Source organism: Narcine bancroftii, chromosome 4 (assembly GCF_036971445.1).
Source record: "Narcine bancroftii isolate sNarBan1 chromosome 4, sNarBan1.hap1, whole genome shotgun sequence".
Taxonomy (NCBI): domain Eukaryota; kingdom Metazoa; phylum Chordata; class Chondrichthyes; order Torpediniformes; family Narcinidae; genus Narcine; species Narcine bancroftii.
The window spans coordinates 36,128,327-36,152,452 of NC_091472.1; the positions used below are offsets into that span (position 1 = coordinate 36,128,327).

The window sequence follows — 24,126 nt, forward strand, 5'->3', positions numbered from 1 at the left end:
GTCTAGCTGATTTTTTAAGTTAATAGTGACCCATATCTTGATGTTAAAGAACCCAGCTGAGGTTAAGTCATTGAATGTCAGAAGATTTGACTCATTCTTGCTGAATATTCTCACTGACTGGCAGTTAACAGCACAAACGTTCTGCCTGGGCTGCTGAGATTTTCTGTATGCATTATGTTTGTGGTTAATTCGTTAATGGAATTAAACATTGTGCAATCAAGAGCAAACATCCTCTAATCTGATCTTCTGATAAAAGAAAGACCATTGATGAAGTAACTGAAATGACCTCCTGCAATAATGTCCTGATCCAGAGTTGACTGACCTTCAACATCAACTATTTTCGTCTGTGCGAGGTATGGCTCCAACCAATGGAGTGATTTCCCCTAGATCACTTTCATTAGGCATATCAGCGCTATTCTTTTTTTTAAACTTTATTTAAGATTTTATAACATGAATAACATATAGGATTACATTAAAAAAAATTAAGAATAAAATAATAAAATTACAATACAATATCGGTAATCTAAATAAACTATACGCTCCCCAATAATTATTACACATCAATAACCCAACTCAAATTAGTCCAACCCCCCCTTTCCCTCCCAAAATAAAGAGTGAAGAATTAATAAAATTAATAATATGTGAGAAAAAAAAACCCACTTACAAAAAAAAGACAAAAACATAACCGATTAAAATACTAACAAAAAAAAGTAGTTAATACTAAGATATCAGACTTAAAAAACATATTTAAATCAAACTTAAATGCATATATTTAACAAACGGAGTTAAGATAGATTTAACTCAAACTTAATATAAAAAATTAGTAAAGTTAGTAACATTATCTATCAAAAATTCTTAAACAATAATCAATTCTTAGAAAAAAAATTGTAGCATGAAAAAAAAGATGAAAAAAAAACTTTCTCTATAGAGATAAACCTTCACCAAATATCAACTAACTTCACATCTATCATCATATTAGTCACATAAACCACCATCTTAAAACAAAATTCAAACCTCATTAAGCATTGTGCTACATTCTTTGATGTCAAAATGGAGAGGAGTTACTCTCACCCCATTTTGTCCATGTTTATTCCAAGTTTGTGAGAATGTGTTGAGTAAAATGGTCGTGGCAAAAGCCAAACTGGACATCATTGAGCAGGGTTTTGGAAAGTGCCACTTGACAACTGTATCTGCAACACATTCCATTTCTATGCCAAAGATCGAGAGTGGACTCATTGGATGATAATTTTCCAGATTGGATTTTTCTTGCTTTTTGTGGACATATATAGCCATATAACAATTAGAGTACAGAAACAGGCCATCTCAGCCCCTTTAGTCCACACTGATCTAAGTGATCTCCTCTAGTCCAAACTACCCGCTCCCTGACCATAACCCTCCAATCCCCTCACATCTATGCACTTATCAAAGCTTCTCTTAAATGACAAAACTGACCCTGCTGCAGCCACCTCTTCTGGAAGGTCATTCCACTCAGCCACTACTTTCTGAGTGAAGAAGCTTCCTCTCATGCTACCTCTAAACTTTTGCCCCCTAATACTTAACTTGTGACCCCTTGTTCAAATCTCATCTACCCTCAAGGGGAAGAGCCTATTCACATCTACTCTATCTATCCCCCTCATAATTTTAAATGCCTCTATCAAATCCCCCCTCAACCTTCTACGCTCCAATGAATAAAGACCCAGTCTACTCAATCTTTCTTTGTATTCTAGATACTGCAATCCAGACAACATTTTAGTAAATCTTCTCTACCTTATTGATATCCTTCCTATAATTTTGGGACCAGAACTGCACATAGTATTCCAAATTTGGTCTCAGCAATACCTCGAACAGTCTCAACATCACCTCCCAGCTCCTATATTCTATGCTTTGATTTATAAAGGCCAGCATACCAAAAGCCTTCTTTACCACCCTATCTACATGAGCATCCACTTTCAAAGAATGATGAACAGATACACTAAGATCTCTCTGCTCCTCTGCATTCCTCAGTGCCCTCCCCTTCACCACATACATCCTGTTTTGATTATTCTTCCCAAATGAAGCACTTCACACTTATCTACATTAAACTCCATCTGCCACCCTTCAGCCCACTCTTCTCAGCAGTCCAAATTCTTCTGATATAACAAGGTAATTATGAGGAATGCGTCAGTCTTATAACTATACTGGATCATCACATATGGATCATCCTGAAGTGGAAGACTAGAATGTTACAAGTTGGATGTAGTCTTGATTCTTAGCCTTTGCAATATTTAATACTCCCAGCCATTTCTTGGTATCAGGTACAATGACTTGAACTGGAGGAGACCGATTTCTGTGATGGGGGACCTCTGCAAGAAGTTAAGATGGATTATACACTCTACACTTTCAGCTGAAGATGGCTGTACATCCTTCTTTCTAGTCCATAGCACTCATCAGCCATACACTAGAATTGCTAAGGATTGGGATACCAGCAACCTTTCTGAATCGCACTGAAATCTCGAGAAATCAATCTCATTATCTTATCCATTTTAAAATAAATTGTAAACGTTGTCATAATCAATATTTAGTGCACAAGGCTTTTGTAGTTGTTTTACCTGATCAGTATCCAAAGTTTAAAAATTGTGCTTGGAGAAGCTGTGTTCTTGAAAGGAATGGATGTTGACTGTTTTGTTGTCTTTGCTGCATTAATATTTGCCAGAGCATTGTTAAATATTCTTGAATTTCGATAGGATAATGAAATTTCTTGGACTCTGCTGTATGTCTCAATTTCTCGCTCCTTGTTTCTGGTGTCAACAGATGTCAGGTCCACTGGAAGATTTAACAGCAACAAGTTAGCAATTGTGGAAATGGACAGTTCAGTTTTGTCAAACTAATCTTAAGTATGTTCGCATGGTCATTGAGTACAGTACAGAAACAAGCCTTCCGCATTGACTGTATTAATCCCATTTGCCTTGGCTAATCAAGTGCTTGGACGGACATTTCTTGTATGTTGTGAGAGGTCTTGCCACACAAGGGACTGCACAGTTAGTGTAGCGGTTAGCACAATACTGTAACAGTGTCAGCGATTGGGAGCAGGATTCAAACCAGGGACGATTCTGGGAATCTGAGGAAAGCTCTAGGCCTGTACTTGTTGGAATTTAAGAGAATGGGGGGTGGGGGGGATCTCATTGAAACATTTTGAATGTTGAAATGCATGGACAGAGTAGATGTAGAAAGGTTACTTTCCATGGTGGGAGAGAGTCTAGGACAAGAAGGGTCAACTTCATGATTGAAGGTTTCTGCTTAGAACAGAGGATGGCAAATCTGTGGAATTTTTTTGCCATAGGTGGTTGTGGAGGCCAAGTCATTGGGTGCATTTAAGACAGAGATTAATAGGTTCTTCATTAGCCAGGCCATGAAAGATTATGGGGAGAAGGTCAGACAGTGGGGCTGAGTGGGAAAATGGATCAGGTCATGATGGATTAGTAGAGCAAACACAATGGGCTGAATAGGCTATTTCTGCTCCTATGTCTTATGGTCTTATCCTCACAAATCTACATGTGGCAAATACATGATAGCACTGGTAAAAGTGAGTACCACACAGCAATGACGGAGACAAAGTCTTTAAAATGCAAACACTCTCCACCATATGCATCACTACAATTTTGCTCATTGGGCTTGATCCAGAACAGATCTGGCAGCAGAAAACTGGACATGTCAGGTACAGCACCAGATAAACCAATACGATGAGGAGGTGCCATCCTAGACCAGTTGCAACGAAAGATGATGTGCAATCTAAACGGCAAAAACATGCAACATTCAGAGCTAACTGATCTCACAACCTGCAGATCACAATGAGGTCTTGCAGTCTTATCACGCTTAATCATGAATAATGGCAGTGGTGTACAATTAAACAGCCAAAAGGAGAAAGTAGTACCAAGGATATTTCCATTCTGAAAAATGGTGGGGTCAAGGACGTGAGTGCTGGGGGCGGGCCACATGATGACATGGGGCTAGACTTGAATTCTCTGCTCTCTCTGAAAAAGTTTTTAAAAGAGCTAAAAAAGAGTTAAGAAGCCTGAACTGAAGAAAATAGAAGAGGAAGCTATCGGAAGACCTTCAGAATAATAAATAATGCATCCTAAGAAAGATAAACTGACTGTTACTTTTCAAGAACTACCTCGAAGAAGGATCCTGGAGCTCACCAGAAGGCAAGTGCCCATGCTGACAGACCTGGAGCTGGGGAGACCTTGGACATTGCTGTACAGGGTCTCCCCCGACAATGGCCGACTGCCACGGGTGAAGAAGTGACATCGCGTATACGCAGAGCACAAAAAAGCGGAGGCAATTTTTAAAAAAGGCTCAAGAAGCCTCCAGCTCCAGTGATGATAAAGAAGAGGAGCAGGAAGAAGGAGGAATGTACATTGAACAGAGAGTTTTGGCCAAAAAACAAGAGTAAATAAAGGAGTCATATATCTACAACTGAAATGAAGATGTATATGGATTATTTCCAGCAAACTTTGTTACAGTCAACAGTGGAAGTTAAAAAGTGTAATGAGGGTATAATTGAAAATAAGGGTTCAACAAAGAAGGTGGAGAGAATGTTGTCTCAAATCGAACAAAAGTGATGGATGCTAAAATTAAAGGTAATGAAATTGAAATTCAGCATGTTAAAGAGTAAATGAAGAAGATTCAAGCTGAGGTGGCTGCAACTAAAGAACAATTAACACAAAAAAATTGATAGGTTAGAAAATTTTAGTAAAAGAAATAATATAAAAATTGTTGAACTTAAGGAAAGCGATGAAGGAAAAGATATGAAGAGATTTTTACAACGTTGGATTCCGCAAACTTTGGGGGAAACTGAATTTTAAGGAGATATTGAGATTGAAAGAGCTCATTGAGCATTACGACCTAAACCACAGTCAGATCAGAAGCCACGTTCGATTCTGGTCAAGTTGCTTCGATATGGAGAAGATCTTGGAGCTGGCTGTGAAGCCAGCGAAGGAGAGACAATCGCCATTGATTTATAATGATAATAACATTTTTTTTTACCCTGATATAAGTTTTGATTTGTTGAAAAAAAGAAAAGAATTTAATGCTGTTAAAAATGTGCTATCAAAAAAAGGTTACACTTATGTTTTAACACCAGCAGTGTTAAAAGATTTTGTTCCTGAGGGTAAAAATAGATTTTTTAATGGAACCCAATGAAGCGAAAGTGTTTGCAGATTCGTTGCCTAATAAAATGAGTCAAGAACTAGGAGATATATGAAGGGAGAGAGAGGAAGTGGAAAGATTGCAGTTGGAGATGTGTAATTAAATTATATAAGTTTTAGGAGGAGAGAGAATATTAGAGAAGACAGTTTTTACCCGATAGATCTGTGTAAAAAAAATGAATTGATCATTGTAAATTTAAGTAGATTTGAGGCATAAGAGATAGTATAATTTTGGGGGAGTTAGATGAGAGTATGAGTCTGGCCTCCATGGAATCTAGCGGCCAGATGAGGTTTTCGATCACAACTCCTATAGATCAGGGGTATAAAGACATACACCTTTGTGGGGGGGTGGGGGTAGGTTTTCTGTTCTTTTCTTTGTTTCCTTTTTGTTTCTCTTTAATACACCTAAATTTAATAATTATATTATGAAATATTTGGATAGTATTTTGAAAGCAGGAGATGGAAAATTGGACAATTACTGGATTTTATGAGAGTTTAGATGGCTGATAAATTGAATTTTATATTAATGGGATTCAGAATAAAATAAAGTGGAAAAAATTATTAGTTTATATGAAAAAAATTAAAACAGACATTGCTTTTTTTTTTAAACAGGAAAGACATTTGATGGGAAAAGAACATCAAAAATTAAAAAAAGATTGGGTAGGAACAGTAATAGAATAATCTTTTAATAATCTAAGGCAAGAGGTACAGCAATATTAATTAATAAAAATTTATCAGTTCAAAAATTGGATATTAATATAAATGTAGCAGAGAGATATGCTATGATGAATTGCCAGATTTATTTGGAACATTGAACCTTAATGAATGTATATGCTGTAGCAGCCATGTAGTGGGCCAAGCGGGCACACAGCACGGCAACGCGAACTGTTGCCGGCGTGGTTCTATGGGCATGCAGAACCATTATACAGACGCTGCATACTCACCTAGTGGACCGCACGTGAGAGACACCGAGTGCCAAAGAACGGCATGTTGAGCTATTGAGTCTCCCACCGGAAGGCGTGAGACATTTAAAGCTAAATTTAAACCTGCCGGTCCCGTGGATCGGCAGCAATCTCATAGTGACGTCCCACCTTGTCCCGTGGAGCAAATAAAAGAAGCATGTAAACCCTGAATAAATCAGTATTCAGTTGACTAGTCTGGCGTGTGTTTTTTGTATTATATCTGTAGCCGCTGCCACAATTGGTGACCCTGACTGCAAGATTCAGCAGAAATCCAAGTCTATAGTCATAATGGTTGCAGCTACAGCTGCCACCACGGAGGCAGTTAATGCAGTTGGTCTTCACTTGCCTCCTTTCTGGACCCATCAACTTCGGGTTTGGCTTATTCAGGCTGAAATCCAGTTTCGTCTTCGGGGCATAATGGTGGAGGACTCAAGGTTCTGGCATGTTGTAGGTGCCTTGGAGTAAGCAAATTTATTGCCAATCCCCCGGCGGAAAACCAGGTTCCACCAGTTTCTCCTTGATATGCTGGAAATGACAAGACATGAGCGTACCATGCGGCTTTTGAATATGGAAAGCCTGAGTGAAAGGAATCTATTGGACCTAATGAATGAAATGGTTGCATTGGCGGATGGTCATTTTCATTGCCTGCTCTTTGAAACCCTATTCCTATCAAAGCTCCCAGCTCGTGTCGTCATACACATTGCTAGCATGGATTTCCGCCATCCCCATGACATAGCACGGGAGGCTGACAGGCTCTATCATACTCCTACACAAAAGTCTGCTCAAATACAGCTTGTTTTGACAGCAGATACATCTCCCACATCCTATGAGCCTCCTGCATCTGTAGTTCAATCAAAGAAGGAGGAACGTGCTGATGTGCGTCGAGATTGGTGCTTTTACCATCACCGTTGGGGAAACAATGCCCCATAAATGTGTCCAGCCGTGTACCTATTACAGGAAAAAGGCAGGAAACAGCTGGCGCAAATACTGGCCTATTATATCTTCAAGATGACGTGGGTAAGCGCAAGTTTCTTATAAACACAGGTGCTGAGGGCAGTCTACTCCTGCCTACTTATTTTGAAAGAACGCATAAACAACAACACCTGGTTCTTCGAGCGGCAAATGGAACTACCATTCCAAGCTTCGGCACTAGACGGATCAAAAGCCACTCATTTTTGCCATCAGCAAAACAATGGATCCATGGTCGGCAAAACAGCAGCGTCATTTATCGTACGTTTCAGAATTCACAATGGATGAGCACCATGTTTCAGGGAAAGACAATCTCGTCACAGATATGCTGTTCAGATCTACTGTATATCCTATTCAGTGTGGAATCAACATTCCTGAATTGGCCAGTGCACAGGCCATAGACCCCGATGTCCAGGCATACAGTACGGCCATTTCTAACCAGGACATACAACAGGTCAGCCCAACCCTTCTTTGTGATGTGTCTTTGGGCTACCCTAGACCATTGATTCCGGCATCATGGAGGCGGCGCCTTTTCGACCAGATACATGACTTGTCTCATCCATCCATCAGAATGTCAGTCAAGCTCATGTCAAATAAATACATATGGCATAGACTAAGAAAAGTCGTCGCTCACTGGGCACATACATGCACCTCCTGCTAGTCTGTCAACATTCAGCGGCACACCAAGGCACCTCTTTAGTGGTACACAGGAGGCTCAAACATGTGCATGTGGACCTGGTCGAGCCTTTGCCAGTATCTCAAAACATGAGATATATTTTAACAGTGGTGGACCGTTCAATGCACTGGCCGGAGGCCATACCATTGCCATCCAGTGACACTGAAAGATGTGCTAGGGCATTAATCATCAATTGGATCGCTAGATTTGGTATCCCAACGCACATAACTTCAGACCGTGGAGCACAATTCACCTCTACATTATGGTCTGCCTTTGCATGCTTTTGTGGGACACACCTGCACCACACTACGACATACCATCCACAGTGCAATGTCCTTGTGGAACGTTTCCACCGGCAACTAAAGTCAGCGCTTAAGAACTGACTCACCAGTCCCAATTGGGTCGATGAGCTGCCATGGGTTCTACTGGGAGTTCGCACAGCCCCAAACGAAGATTTGTCTACATTGGCGCAGAGATGGTTTATGGTTTACAGTTCTAGGGGACATTCATTTTGCAACCAACTCTGACCTGGACGTCCTTCACCAACTTCGACGCGGTATCATTAGCAGGAAACCTGCTCCTACAAGCTGGCATGGAATCCCTAAACAACATGTGCCCCACAGCTCATGGACACTGATTTTCTTTTTGTCGCAGACAGCTCCCAGGAGTGTCGTTACAAGGACCACATGAGGGTCTTTTTCACGTGATTAAGAGGGATGGATTTGTGTTTATTTTGGACACTGGGGGACATTTGCAGCTGTTCAGTGTAGACAAACTTAAGCCTGCCCATGTGGATCCCACTGCACTCATTCAATGACCCAAGCCCAGATGGCGTGGGCATCTTCCAAAGGCACACACAACTGGTGTTTTAATTTCCAGTGACAATTCTATGGGGGGGAGGGATGATGTAGTGGCCATGTAGCGGGCTGAATGGGCACACAGCGCAGGTGTGCAGAACCATTTTACAGACGCTGCATACTCACCTAATGGACTGCACAAGAGAGATACTGAGTGCCGAGGAATGTCACGTTGAACTATTGAGTCACCCGCCGGAAGGCGCGGGACACTTACAAGGCTAAATTTAAACCTGCTGGTCCTGGGATTGGGAGCAATCTCATTGTGATGTCCCACCTTGTCCCATGGAGCCCGGGACATGCAGTATATAAAAGAAGCCTGCAAACCCTGAATAAATCAGTCTTCAGTTGACTACTCTAGTGTGTGCTTTTTGTATTACTTCAATAGCTCTACCAAATGTAGACGATGGCAAATTTATGCAAGATGTCTTTATGAATTTATCAAATGCCAAGGGAAAAGTTATATTGGGAGGGGGTTTTTAATTTTGCTTTAGACCTTAAATTAGATAGATCGGGAGATAGAATGATGAAAAATAAGATAGCAAATACAGAAACAGATTTGATGAAAGATGGATTTAGTGGATCTATGGAGAAAAAATATTCGCGCATAGATACGTTTTTAATTTCTGCACAACTTCATTATAGAGTACAAAGAGTGGAATATCAAGCGCAGGTTCTGTCAGATCATTCACCTTTAATGGAAAAACAAAAGGTAGGTTAAATATTATTTTGTGGAAGAAAAGGGAATTTTGTAATTTCTAGATGCTAATAAGGATTCAGTTGCGGATAAGTTTGTATTATGGGATTCAATGAAGGCATATTTGAGAGATCAAATAATAAGTTATACTTCAAAAATAAAGAATGTATGAAAGAGGTAACTCAATTAGATAAAGAAATAATGAAATTGGAGAAGGAAATTCAAGCGCATAAAAATGAGAAGAGAAAATTGTTAGAGTTGTAGAAGTTAAGACTTAATGCTATGCAAACTTCTAGAGTGCAGAGAGATATAATGAGAACATGACAAAAATATTATGAATTGGGTGAAAGGGCCCATTAAGGTTTAGCATGGCAATTAAACACAGAACAGATTTTTAGAACAATAATTGCAACTAAGAAATTATCAGGACAGATAACTTATAAAATGCAGGAAATAAGTGATAATTTTAAAGACTTTTAGGCTTTAACTTTATCTTTCAGAGTCTAAGAGAGATGATAATAAAATAAGAGATTATTTGAGACAAATTAAATTACCAGTGTTAAAGGAGGATGAAAAGATAAGATTGTCTGAGGATTTTTCAGAAAAAGAAGTTTATGAGACTTTAATGTCTCTACAGAATAATATGGTGCCAGGTGAAGACAGTTTCCCACCAGAATTTTATAAACAGTTTAAGGAGCTATTAATACCAGTATTGATGGAGATATTAGGTCAAATGTAAGAGGTTTATGATTTACCTGAATCTTTTAAAACAGCATTAATAACTGTAATTCCAAAAAAAGGAAAGATTGTTTACAGCCTTCATAGACCTATATCATTATTGAATACAGACTATAAAATTGTATCAAAATTGTTAGCTAGCTGTATTTTTGCCAAAATTAATAAATTTAGATCAAACTGGTTTTATTAAAAATAGAAATGCAGCAGACAACATAGTTAAATTTTTAAGTTTGGTGAAAATAGCACAAAATAGGAAGATTCCTGTGGTAGCTTGGAGAGAAAGCATTTGATCGATTGAAATGGATTTTTTTATTTGAGACACTTAATGGTTTTGGAATTCCAAATACTTTTATAAACTGGATAAAGGCACTGTATGATCAACCAAAAGCAAAAATGATTATGAATAAGCAAATCTCACATCCCTTTATGCTTGAAGGTCTTCTTGACAAGGTTGTCCATTTTTGTTTGCATTAGTGATTGAACCATTAGCAGAAGTAATTAGAATTGATAATGAAATTAAAGGATTTGAAGTAGATAATAAAGAACATAAAATTAGTTTATTTGCTGATGATGTTATAGTATATTTAACGAGATCAGAAATATCTTTAAATAAGTTGAACGAGAGATTTAAAAAGTATGAGTTGGTATCGGGTTATAAAGTGAACATTGATAAAAGTGAAGTCATGCCTTTGGTGGATATGGATTACTCTCAATGTAAAAGATTGACAAAATTTAAATGGAAAAATGAAGCAATTAAATACTTAGGAATTAAAATTAGTAGAAATAAATAATTTGTTTAAACTAAATTATTTGCCATTGTTATAAAAATTGGAAGAGGATTTAAAAAGATGGAAAGATTTACCAATAAAGTTAATAGGACAAGTGAATTGTATTAAAGTGAATATTTTCCAAGAATACAATATTTGTTTCAATCATTGCCCATTCAGGTACCAGAACTTTTCTTTCAAAACTTGAATTAAATAATACATGAATTTCTTTGGAAAGGTAAGATGTCAAGAATTGGTTTAGAAAAATTAATGTGGAAATTTAACTAAGCTTACCAAATCTTAAGAATTATTTTAAAGCATCTCAATTGAGGTTTTTGCACTCCCATTATCAATGGGGTGAAAAACCAGCTTGGATACAAATAGAAATGAATAATATTGGTGAAACTATTCCAGAGTTAATTTTGTATAACTGGAATAGTGACTTGTTTAAAGGAACTAAAAAAAAATTCTGTATTGAAACATATTTTAAACATATGGAATAGAATTCATATTGAGAGAGGAATTAAAAATTATCAATTACCAAAAATTTTGTTAAAACAAAATGCACTTCTTCCTTTTACTTTGAATGATTTTTTTATTTGATCATTGGTGTAGCAAAGGTATAGCAAAGGTATATCGAGAATAAAAGATTGTTTTTTGGGATCTTTTTTCTTAACTTTTGATCAATTAAAAGATAAATGCAATATACATAATAATACAATTTTTGCATATTTTCAATTAAAAATGTAATTGAAAAAGAGACTGGGAGCAGATTTGAGACTCCCTAAACAAAGTCAATTTGAAGATACATTTGTTGTTAAGAAATTTATTACTAATATGCAAATAAAATTACAAGAGACTGTAAAGAAAAAAGATTTATATAAATCAAAAATCCGATGGGAGAAAAGTTTATACAAATTCAGGAGGAGATTTGGTCAAAATTATGTTATGAATACAGTAAATGTTAGATATCAAATGGTTCAATATAATTTACTTCATCAATTGTTTTATACTCCACATAAGTTAAATGGACTTAATCCTGATTATTCAAATAAGTGTTTTCAATGTGCGAAAGAAATAGGGACTTTTTTGCTTTCGGTGTGGTTTAGTGAAAAAGTGGAAAGGTTTTGGAATGAACTGAGTTAATTATTAGGGCAAATTATTAAGGTAAAGATACCAAAGGATCAAAAAATATTTTTACTTGGAGATTTTTATGAAAAGGATACAAAATTGAAATTGGACAAATACCAAGAAAATTTTTTTAAAGTATTGCAAAAAAATGTATAGCGATATCACAGAAAGATGATGGAGAAGTGTTATTAACCAGATGGTATAATGAGATGTGAAATTGTATTCCTTTGGAAAAAATTATGTATAGTTTAAGGATTTGAGTTGAAAATTTTTATTGTATTTGGAAACCATATATGGATTTTATGGATAATTTTATGTTCACCTCTTCTATCTTATCTACTCTTTATTACACTGTATTACTTTTTAATAACAATTAATGATTGTCTATGCTAATATTATTGTTAATTAAATCATAGGTGTTTCTTTCTTTTCTTTCCTTTTCTTACTTTTTGGTGGGGGGAGATGGGGAGAAAATACAGAAAAGTTTTTTTTGTATCATTGCCTTTGGATATTTGATTAATGTTTTACTATTTTTTTCCTGTAATGATGCAAACAATTTTTTTTTTAAAAAAGCACGTGAGTGCTAAAAACAAAGTTGAAGCACTTTCTATTAGCTTCCATCAAAGGTGCTCCCTCCTTTTATGATTTGCAGTTGTGTCTTCATATATACAGAGTCCTGTTATAGCATCAGAATTGTATCTCCCAGAAACAGCCCTTTGATCCAACTCATTGAAGCCAACTATTAACCATGTGTCTCTCTATGCCTTTCCTATCTCAGTTTTACAAATAAACATTCTGAAATTCTTTCCTTAAACCCCTCTGTCTCCTTGCTACCCACAACTTTTTTTAAAGCTCATCTTCAATCATCCCTTTAACCTTCCTTTATACTCTCTCTTATTATTTCATTAGGTTCAATGTCCAAATACAAAGCTCTGATGCACCTTGCAATAGTTTCCTTTCTTAAGTGTGAAACAAAACAAAAATTTTGAGTCTTTCCACACTTTCTAAACAATATTTGAAACAAAAAAAATGTAAAAGTGGAGAAAGCTAGATTTCTTGTGGAAAATTAATTTTTGCATATCATTTCTGGATGCTATTATACCTACTATTAGGTCTAGCCTGTTGCACTTTTGACTTGCATTTCACAGTGTTCATATTTTTATTCCCCTTTACTGCATAAGACATACAAGAAATAGTACATACCATACAAGTCAAATGGGTTGCAGTATTCAGGACACTGGTAGCCACAAATGCTGAAAAATTCTACAATTTCTTCAGTTCCACCACAAAATACCATCTCACCACAGCTCATTATGCCAATTGTGTCAAACATCTTAAGAAATATGCAAAAATGAAACAGGTCAACAGTCTACACATACTGTAACTAAACCAAATCCCATTAAATAGATACAAGTTCAGACAATGGAAGAATCCTTCCACAGCAATAGTTCATCATTATTTATTGGATCCCAATAAAGGAGTTGTGCATTGCGTATGCCTTCTTACAACTTGCAACAGTTATGTATTTTCCTTTTGATTTCTTATGTCCATTTTCCATTCAGATTAATCTTTTCTTTTTAGCAGAAGGTTTAGGATTTTTCTCCAAAAAGCACATTGTTTCTCAAGCAGATGCCAATTCAATTATTTCAGAGCCTTAGCCAAGTTAATTGGGCTAATTATCATATTTTCACTGAAATCATATTAATCCATTCACCTTTCAAATTAAGCAAACTCCAATCAACTGTATTGCCAGCATGCTCACCTTGAAGAGCTCTGATCTAGGCTGATGAATTGTCAGGATGATTATTCGATTTTTGTGAGCCAGTTCTGAAAGTAAACTAATAATGTGGGTGGACGTCATACTATCCAGACCTGTAGTTGGTTCATCAAGTAAAACGACTTCTGATTAAAAACAGATGGACATAGATCGTAAGACATATATTTTGTGAGGAAAACCTAAATTTCCTAGCATCCTGTAATAGTCTTTTCAATAGTTATAGTGCAGGATGATTGGCTTCCCCGCCCACCCCCCCCCCCACCCGCCAAGATACATGAACTTTAAATAATTGCATTCCAACCTTCAAAGAAACTTGTATATTATGCAAAATATCCAAATGATGCATATTTAAGTTCCAACTGTATAATTAAACATCAAATAAAGTGTTAGTCAAATAAACAAATATTAATCATACTTAAACATAAAATTAAATTCTTAAACATTTGTGGCCAGCTATTGTATGCTTTGACAATTTTATCCTTCCTTCCATTGAATTTGAATTTAAAACACTGATTAAAACACTATATCTTGAAAACAGCACTCTGATAGCTTTTGCCTATCTGCCCCACAAAAATTTTCTTATATTTTTTCCATTCATTAATTCCTCTGCAACTTGTCACCACTTTTCAATAAGACATACAAATGCAAATTGTTATGCACTTCTGAACATAGATGGTTTTAAAAAATATCTATGCTGATAAAAAAGAAACTGCACCTAGGTAAAAGTGAATTGAAATGTTATTTATAACCAGTCTTACTGGGATCTTGGAGAAGTTGTGCTGCTATTGAGACCCGGCGTCTTTCACCACCTGAAATTCCTTGAAACACACGGCCTCCAATCACATGACCAGCCACATGACTTAGACCAAGTTCTAGCATTACAGACTGCACCTGTAGACAACAATATACTGTTACAAGCCCAGAGGACCCCAACACCTAGCAGCAACAGAAATTCACCAAGACAATGGTCACTTAAACAAAAGTTGCTTTTTATTTTCTTTAAATATAAAAACAGGATCAAACTTTAACTTATGACTATTAACTTAATTAATCTAACTTAAACCCTTCTAATTCTAAGTGCACGTGTATGTAACGTGTATTTGTTCAGGAAAGTTCTTTGCTTCACTGTCCAATCATACACTTCTCTCTTCTCCAAGTTCACCTATATCAGGCAATTCTTATACTGTACACAGAATTTAATATTTATGAATCTTCACCAGGCTCTGGTGCTTAAAGTTATGCTCAAGAAGGTTTTTGCTAGTTTCAAAGAGAAATTAGTTGCTCATTGGACATACACAAACTGATTTCCTCCAATCAGTCACTTCAGTGTCTTGCTGAAGAAACTTGTCCCATCATGGATTTTTCCAAATGATAACCTCTTCTTCCAGGTCACCACAGAGTTCCTCTTGTTTCCTTTATTTCAGGAGAAACACTCTAGCCAGCCATTTCCTCTTGTAAAGGTCTACAAGGGTTTTGAACAGGGTGAACTCAGAACTCACAACCTGTCTTCAAAATGTGGTTTTTCAACAAGTCCACTAGCTTGCTATTTTGCAGCCTCAACTGCTACTGCAAAACTCACTTTTCTTTCTCTGAGAGAAGAATCCTGTTTGTTTTTTCCTCTCTCTCTCCTTTTTCCAAGCCCAATCTTTGAAATATCTTATCAGTATATTTCAGCCTGGACTTTATTGCCCATTTGCACCTCCTTTTGAAGTTCTTTCCAAAGCAGTTCCATTGCCTCTGCAAAGACACTCGGAGCCTCAACGTCTAGCTTCAGCAAGCTCTTGCATTTTAAATGGTATGTCTTTTATGAAGTGTTACTCTGTTTGTGAAGTGAACTAAACCCCCCCCCCACAATCTATCTCTTTTAAAGACATATTTATCCATAACCATAATAATAACTCATAACAGCACAAAAATAATTAATTACATTTTTCTTCATAAAATAACAGAAAATTCTAGAAATACACTGTCTATGGAAGACAGTGAATATCTCCAGTTGAGATCGTTCACTGGATTTGCAATGAAATTTTCAGTGTTTCTCTAACCTATGAACCTTGCCACTCCAACATCTTTGCTGTGCATTACAGCAATGTGTGAAAAGCACAAAACCTGAGAGAACTAAGCCAAGTGATCTTGCAAAAATGAATACAATACTTAAAAAAAAAAAGCATTGCAAGATAGGATTAAAATCTGCAGCAGTTCCTACAGACTGTCAGAGAGCAAATGTGCAAAGATGGTTATTTAGTTTGTAAAGTTGATGTCAAATGTTAGTGCTCTTGTCTTTTATTCAGAAGGTGTGGTTCAAGTCCCTCTCAGAATAACTGGAGGCTAAGAAAAATGGAATAAAAATTAAACTTATTTGAACACAAGAACAAGAAGCAAGTGTAGGCCATCCAGCCCATCGAGCCTGCTCCGTCATTCAATAAGATCATGGCTGATATGATAATTGACTCAACTCCACCTACCTGCCTTTTCCACATATCCCTCAATTCCTTTTTTATGTAAGAATCTATCTAACTGAACCTTAAATAAGTAGCCTCAACTGCTTCCCTGGGCAGTGAATTCCACAGATTGATTACTCTCTGGGGAAAAAAAGTTTTTTCTCATCTCCATCTTAAATCTACTCCTCTAGATCTTGAGACTGTGACCCCTAGTTCTGGTCTCACCTACCAGTGAAAACAATTTTCCTACCTCCATCTTATCGATCCCTTTCATAATTTTATGTTTCTATAAGATCTCCTCTCATTCTTCTGAATTCAGGTGAGTATAATCCCAAGCGATTTAGTCTCTCCTTATAGGTCAAACCCCTCATCTCTGGGATCAACCTGGTGAACCTTCTCTGGACTGCCTCCAAGGCCAGTAATATCCCTCCTCAAGTATGGAGACCAGAACTGCACACACTACTCCAGGTGAGGCCTCATCAGTACCTTGTACATTAACTTTGCTCTCCTATGTTTTCAACCCTTATCTTCAATGGTTTTCTATCAGAATGACATATCCATTTCCTTCAATAATTTTGCTCTGAAAACTTTTTATGAGATACTCAAATATGTCAATGGCGACACCAGTTTTTGTTGTGTATGCATGCTTGGTAGGATCTGAAAAACACTGGAGCACTGCACTCATAAGGTCTTCATGAGACTCATTTAACATCTGCTTATCTGACAGCATCATTTCATAAGTTATTAAGTTAACTCTAATTTGAAAATAATTGTACCTTTTCTTTAATGGTATTAGTATTTCCACAAAGTGTGAGTAAAGCTGTGTAGGTCAGTGTTTCCTCCACTGTAAGGTAGCTGAGTAAATTATTGCTCTAAAAAACAAACAAACACATGGAGTGAGTTCACCTTGGAATCTCATCACAAAGTGACTAAACTACAAAAATATACTTTTTTTTTTAGTGAATTTGATCAACTGTTTGTCATAAATTGTTCCACATTTCCTTGAAGACAGTAACTCTTGGAGTTGGTGCGTGAGGCAGTTTGAGAGAGAGAGAGAGAGCAAGGAAGAAGATCAAGGTAGAGTTCATCGGTTTAAAATAAAGGTGAAGGTTCCATTATCGACATTTAGAATGTAACATACATGAAGTTCCCCTCACTGAAATGAGGCCCCTTTTTGCAGCAACTTGCCAATTGCAATGGTGCTACATGAGTTTGGACAATATTAATAGGGCTGGACTATGGTGATCAGTGGACTCTACAACTACAAAATCTCATTATGGCCAATCCTCATCAGATATTCAATTATGTGCCATCAGATAACATGTTGCAATGACAACAATTGATGTTATCTTCAACACGGTCACAAATGCCAGATGAAACATCCCATCTTTTTCCTGAATTCTCTACAGACAGCCAGATTCTATGATTGATTATCAAACTATGCAGAGTCTCATTCATGAATACTTTTCAAATGTGTTGTTAACTAGGACTTCAGATTATTGGACCAACCTTTCAATACCTTAATATCACTACCTCTGAACTGACTGTTCAGAAGTAAAAAAATATCCAGTGATAAATTAGTCTATCAGAACAATGTTGATGAAACAAATGGGTTCTTGGGAAAATTAAACAATTAAAGAGTAATCAGAGAAATTGAAGCCACGTCCCATTCACTTTAACATATCAGAACAAGTATCTGCCATCTCTATCATTCCAAGAAAAAATAAGCTTGCATTACTACAAAGTAATTCGAACTTTCTTAACATTTATCATTTAATATGTTTAATCTTGGCCACAGTTTATCAAACTGTTTGCGGTCATGATCTATTTGGGCTTGGAGCAGGTAACAACAGTGGTTTGAGATGTTGAGCACAAAAACAAAACACAAATAAAATCCTAAAATTAAGTTTCCCTACACTGTATGCCAATCTTAACCAAGAACAGAGAGTTAAATTAATTACCAGTGGACTTGGTTTTTATCTTTCTGCACTGGGGGAGAGAGAGAGAAGAAATGGCACGATGCTACTCCACCAATCCAGTCGATTCTGGCTGAAGTTTTACTTTCCCTTTATGTTACTATATTCCTTAATTTTCCTATTGCCCAAAATATATATTGATTTATTCAGAAACTGATTGCCCGTCACTCTCTTGAATAGGCAATTTCAAAGGTTCACATCCCTCTCTCCAAAATGGCTGGTCACTTATCCTAAAACTACTAGTTTAAATTCTAAATTCTCTGATGGTCTCTCAACACCTCTTCTAAAAATGCAATGTGTGCTAGGTTTCAAAGAAAGCACCTCATTTTTTTCTGGAAAGAATACAAGTACATTGTATATTCCTCACAGGCTTGTTTCTGGCTCCAGGAACCAACTTCCAATTCCTCCTTTCAAAACAAGCACTTTATTCCTTCCTCACACAAAGAGATAATCTTGTACATGAAAATATTACAGCTAAATGCACACAGTTGCAGGAAAAGGTTTAAAATATTTATTCCACTATCATTACCTGTAAGACATACGAAAAGCAGGTGTGAAAATCTTCCTTTTTAACTTTGCAACCATTCATATATACATCACCAACTAGGTTTCCTCTCCCATGCAATCTTCCGGCAATTGCATCTAACAAAGTAGTCTTTCCAGACCCTAAAATACAGTACAGTCAAAATGTGTTTGACAAAAAAAAAACCCATTTATATACCAAAATAAAATAATTAAATCCTTTATGAATTTTATGTTAATTTTCCATCAAGAGTAGCATGCTCTAGGCTCAACAAAACAGAAATAAAAATATGCCAAACTGCATTCAAAATTGTGATAATTTTCAGAAGTGCAGACAATTTAGTTTAATTTATTTGCCTATTGCCAATTATAACATTTTTATGTAGCATTGCGATTGTGCAGTGTAACATGTTTATGTCATGAAGTATTGTTTGCATTCATGATTCTGTCACCAGTTCTGGCAACAGAACCAAGGAATTCCTTAGAGATAGGTTAAACCATGTAATGAGGTTGATCACTGAAGTACTTTCCATTTGCAAAAAAAATAAATAAATCGACTAATAGAATGGCACTGACATTAACCAGGCTTGATTTGAATTAATAGACTAAAGAGAATGGGTAAAATATGAGGCAAGCTGAAATAAAATGCAAATATTTTAGAACAAGAGTTACAAAATTACAACTTTAAAAAATCAAGATAGATTAATTACCAGAATTTCCTAAAATTCCCATAAGTTGTCCACTTTCCACATAAAATGAGACATCTTTGAGGATATGCCTTGTCCATTTTTTAAGGTACAACTGTATGTCCCACCAAGGCCCAATTCTCTCGCTGCAAGAATACATTAAAGAAAAGGCTCAAAAGCAGTCAAACAAACACTAAATCATGAGTTTCTAAATGCACAATTTTCTACTCCACACTTGCACAGGGTCAAAAATCCAAGTTTAATCCTGACCTCTGTGGAAGTTTGCGTGAAATTTGCACGATCTTCCATTTACCACTTGGGGTTCCTCCTGGTGTTTCCCCATCCTCCCAAAATTGTACTGGTTCATAGGTTAATTGACCACTGTAAATTGCCCTAAGAGTACTAATGAGTCATAGAATCTGGGGAAAAGTTGATGGACGGAAGTGTGGGGAGAATAAAATAGTATGAGTATAAATAAGTGCTTGATGTTGGTGTGGGCTTGTTGGGTCCAAAGAGTCTGTATTTGAATCTTATGACACTTTACATCCATCAAGTAGGGTTGTTAATGTTAATAGTGGTGCAACTTCCAAACTAAGTGGCTTTTGGACAGTAGTCTGATTGCTTACAGATTGATAACCTGTTTGTGCCAACTTAATACGATAAAACACCTAGCATCTGGCACCCATGGGGAATGGTAGATGCCGTGTAAGTGAATTTTCCGGTTGCTTGAGATTAGGAACATAGAAACATAGGAAGTAGGAACAGGAGTAGGCCAAAAATGGCCCATCGAGCCTGCTCCGCCATTCAATATGATCATGGCTGATCTAATTTATGACCTGCCTTCTCCCTATACCCCCTAATTCCTCTATCATGTAAAAATGTATCTAATCGAATTTTAAATGTGTTTAATGAAGCAGCCTCAACCACTTCCCTGGTTAGAGAATTCTAAACATTCACTACTCTCTGGGAAAAACTATTTTTCCTCATCTCTGTCCTAAATCTACTCCCCTGAATCTTGAGACCGTGTCCTCTGGTTTTAGTTTCCCCGGCCAGCTCAAAAAACCTTCCTACATCTATCCTATCCATACCCTTCATAATCCTATATGTTTCTATAAGATCTCCTCTCATTCTTCTGAACTCGAGCGAATACAATCCTAGACGATTTAATCTTTCACCATAAGTCAACCCCTTCATCCCAGGGATCAACCTAGTAAACCTCCTCTGGACCGTCTCCAAAGCCAGTATATCCTTCCTCAAATATGGAGACCAGAACTGGACACAGTACTCCAGGTGTGGTCTCACCAGTACCTTATACAGTTGCAACCTTACCTCCCTACTCCTGAATTCAATTCCTCTAGCGATGAAGGCCAACATTCCAGTTGCCTTCTTAATAACCTGCTGCACCTGCAACCTAACTTTTTGCGATTCATGCACAAGCATTCCCAAGTCCCTCTGCACAACAGCATGCTGTAGTTTTTCACCCTTTAAATAATATTCAGCTCTTTTATTTTTCTAGCCAAGGTGGATAACCTCACACTTACTAACATTGTACTCCATCTGGTAGACCTTTGCCCACTCATCCCTCTGCAGACTCTCCACATCTTCATTACAATTTGCTCTTCCACTCAATTTGGTGTCATCCGCAAACTTGGCTACACCACATTTTGTCCCCTCCTCCAAGTCATCAATGTAAATGATGAACAGTTGTGGGCCTAACACCGACCCCTGCGGCACCCCACTTACCACTCTCCGCCAACCTGAAAAACTCTCATTTATCCCGACTCTCTGCCTCCTGTCAGATGACCAATTTTCAAACCAGGCCAATATACTTCCCCGGACTCCACTTTGCTGTAACCTACTGATAGGTCTCTTGTGTGGCACCTTATCAAACGCTTTCTGGAAACCCAAATATACAACATCAACCTGTTCCCCTCTATCCAATGCACCCATTATATCCTCACAGAATCCTAACAAGTTTGTCAAACAAGATCTTCCCTTTCTAAAACCATGCTGCGTCTGCCTGATTGAACTCTTACATTCCAAAAGTTTCACTATTTCATCTTTAATGACGGCTTCAAGATTGCATGTTGTGTGATTGGTGAACTAATGGTGAGGTGTGCCAATTTGAAATTCTGGATTTTTTTTAACCTATTTATTATCCTCTTTTTTTTTGTCAGTTGCTTGAGGTGTCTATTTGCTTGAATTCCAGATCACAGGGGTTTTGTTATAGTTTATGGAAGACAGTTTACTTTTAACTCTTTGATCAAGCCTGTGTATTTACCTACAAGTAAATCTTCACCTTTGAACAATAATCAACATCCTCCAATGCATCAATGAGGAATATTTTGAAGGAGGACGGGGAGTAAAACAGGGAGCACAGCGAATTGCAGGTGAATTAAAAGAGAGCTCAGGAACCAGGATCGCGGAGTGTCCATTGGTACCCGAATGAAATGGAGACTGGGAGCTGGGGATGAAGTGAGTTAGAAGGGAGTGCTGCAAATCAGAAACTAGTGAAAAAAAAAATCCGGAGCCTCAGGGAGACAAAGTGATCAGGGGAACGGAGGCCCTGGTGAGTTGGAGAGGGAGCGCATGAGCGAGCTCGATTCCGAACCACCAGGACTTCCGAAATAGAGGAAATGTACAGTACTGCATGTGGTCCTGATAAATATCATTCGGTTATCGACTCTAATGCCCTGCAGGATAATATAAATAGGTTATCACTTGTAATGGCTGGCACAGGACCAAGAGGGAGGGGGGGAAAAAACCCAGTCCTGGTCAAATCAAGACCGAGCATATGTGAAGTCAAATCAAGACCGAGCATATGTGAAGTCAAATCAAGACCGAGCAGATGTGAAGTCAAATCAAGACCGAGCAGATGTGAAGTCAAATCAAGACCGAGCAGATGTGAAGTCAAATCAAGACCGAGCATATGTGAAGTCAAATCAAGACCGAGCAGATGTGAAGTCAAATCAAGACCGAGCATATGTGAAGTCAAATCAAGACCGAGCAGATGTGAAGTCAAATCAAGACCGAGCAGATGTGAAGTCAAATAAAGTCCGAGCATATGTGAAGTCAAATGAAGACCGAGCAGATGTGAAGTCAAATCAAGACCGAGCAGATGTGAAGTCAAATCAAGACCGAGCATATGTGAAGTCAAATCAAGACCGAGCATATGTGAAGTCAAATGAAGTCCGAGCATATGTGAAGTCAAATCAAGACCGAGCAGATGTGAAGTCAAATCAAGACCGAGCATATGTGAAGTCAAATCAAGACCGAGCATATGTGAAGTCAAATCAAGACCGAGCATATGTGAAGTCAAATCAAGACCGAGCAGATGTGAAGTCAAATAAAGTCCGAGCATATGTGAAGTCAAATGAAGACCGAGCATATGTGAAGTCAAATCAACACCGAGCATATGTTAAGTCAAATCAAGACCGAGCATATGTGAAGTCAAATCAAGACCGAGCATATGTGAAGTCAAATCAAGACCGAGCAGATGTGAAGTCAAATCAAGACCAAACATATGTGAAGTCAAATCAAGACCGAGCATATTTGAACTCAACCTGAAGAGTGTTGACTATATTTGATACCAGGCTTCGACACTGGTCCATTTTAATATTTCTCAATCTCAAAACAAGTCAATTGAGTTTGCAAGTTTCTCAACTGGATTTTCAACAGGTCGGACAGCGCCTGCAGAGAAAGAGTTAATGCAAATGTTATCCACGCCGTTCGCTCGGTTGAACAGAAAATAGACCGGACCTTCCTCACTTCATCCACCCTGCTGGGAATTTGTCGCGCTTGGAGAACGCAGGGGCCGCCTGAATGAACCGTGCGCGCCATCATTTTAATCCGCGGGGTGTTTTCTTTGAAAATGCCCTTGCCCCTTGAAGTGGTGTCTTGACATTAGGAGCGGAGTTGAGGAGAGGGTTTACCTGACCGTGTAGCTGAGATGACTTGCACAGACCGTGTCATTCGCGCCCGGACAGGCCGTCGGGAGGGAGCCGCTCGTCCCGTCCCCGGGACGGAACCTTCCTCCCAGGCAACTCATATCCGAAACAAAATAGAGAGGTGAATGACGAGCAAAACGTGTCAACCTCGCCCATGCGGACAAGTGATTCCGCCGCCCTCGCCCCGGTTCAGGTGAGGCTCGGGCTCCGCCCGTTCGGACGCACTCGTTGCCCGCCCGTCCCGTCCCGTCAGCGCATCGCCTCGGATTAATGATTCATTTGCCTGTCCGTGGGGGTAAAGTTCGCTGGGTTTTTAATCCAAGCGTCCCCGACGCCGCCGAGACGACAGCATGGAGACAAGGCAGTCCGGAGTGAGTGAGCTCCCATCTCCCCGCACCCCCGCTCTGATGTGCACATCTCACGCTGACGGAACCAACTTGGGCGCCTCTTAATCTCTGTCCTGCGTTTGGTTGTATTTTTTTTAATTAGACGGGTCACCTCCACGATCGGATGTTCTGCGCGCTCGAGGAAGAAAGCAGCCTGTATTTCACCTACAGCGGCCGGCCCAACATCATCCAAATCCGGGACCTGAGTTATGAGGCGAGTGGCAGCTCTTGCTTGGAGCAGGCGGGTTCCTTGCAACAAGTGCAGCGGCGCGGTCTTGGTCTTCAAAGTATTTCTGTGCCAAGACTCTGGTGAAAGAGCCACTGGACAGAGTTTTCTGTCTGCGTCGTGATGGTGTTGCGAGACCACCAAGCCCCCCCCCCCCCCCCGGGACTTGAATGGTCGTGGTTCAT

At 38.2% G+C, this 24,126-nt stretch overlaps 2 protein-coding genes across 7 annotated transcripts in view; one reads left to right on the forward strand and one right to left on the reverse strand.

Annotated features, from left to right (window-relative positions):
* Positions 1 to 24,087, reverse strand: part of abcg5 (ATP-binding cassette, sub-family G (WHITE), member 5) — a 40,768-nt gene extending 16,681 nt beyond the window's left edge. Inside the window, exons 1-8 of one of the 3 annotated variants that reach the window (XM_069931062.1) lie at positions 23,885 to 24,087; positions 19,407 to 19,528; positions 18,704 to 18,840; positions 16,975 to 17,070; positions 14,516 to 14,648; positions 13,743 to 13,882; positions 13,184 to 13,313; positions 2,589 to 2,802 (exon numbers count right to left, since the gene is read on the reverse strand). In XM_069931062.1, the coding sequence (XP_069787163.1) occupies positions 2,589 to 2,802; positions 13,184 to 13,313; positions 13,743 to 13,882; positions 14,516 to 14,648; positions 16,975 to 17,070; positions 18,704 to 18,840; positions 19,407 to 19,528; positions 23,885 to 23,904 (992 nt within the window). In that variant the 5' untranslated portion in view covers positions 23,905 to 24,087. Of the gene's footprint in view, positions 1 to 2,588; positions 2,803 to 13,183; positions 13,314 to 13,742; positions 13,883 to 14,515; positions 14,649 to 16,974; positions 17,071 to 18,703; positions 18,841 to 19,406; positions 19,529 to 23,314; positions 23,713 to 23,884 lie in introns of those variants that run through there. The other 2 variants (XM_069931063.1, XM_069931061.1) reach the window with 2 other exon arrangements.
* Positions 23,279 to 24,126, forward strand: part of abcg8 (ATP-binding cassette, sub-family G (WHITE), member 8) — a 65,881-nt gene continuing 65,033 nt past the window's right edge. Inside the window, exons 1-2 of one of the 4 annotated variants that reach the window (XM_069931060.1) lie at positions 23,279 to 23,522; positions 23,819 to 23,929. In XM_069931060.1, coding sequence (XP_069787161.1) covers positions 23,484 to 23,522; positions 23,819 to 23,929 — 150 coding nt within the window. In that variant the 5' untranslated portion in view covers positions 23,279 to 23,483. Of the gene's footprint in view, positions 23,523 to 23,594; positions 23,701 to 23,818; positions 23,930 to 24,126 lie in introns of those variants that run through there. The other 3 variants (XM_069931057.1, XM_069931059.1, XM_069931058.1) reach the window with 3 other exon arrangements.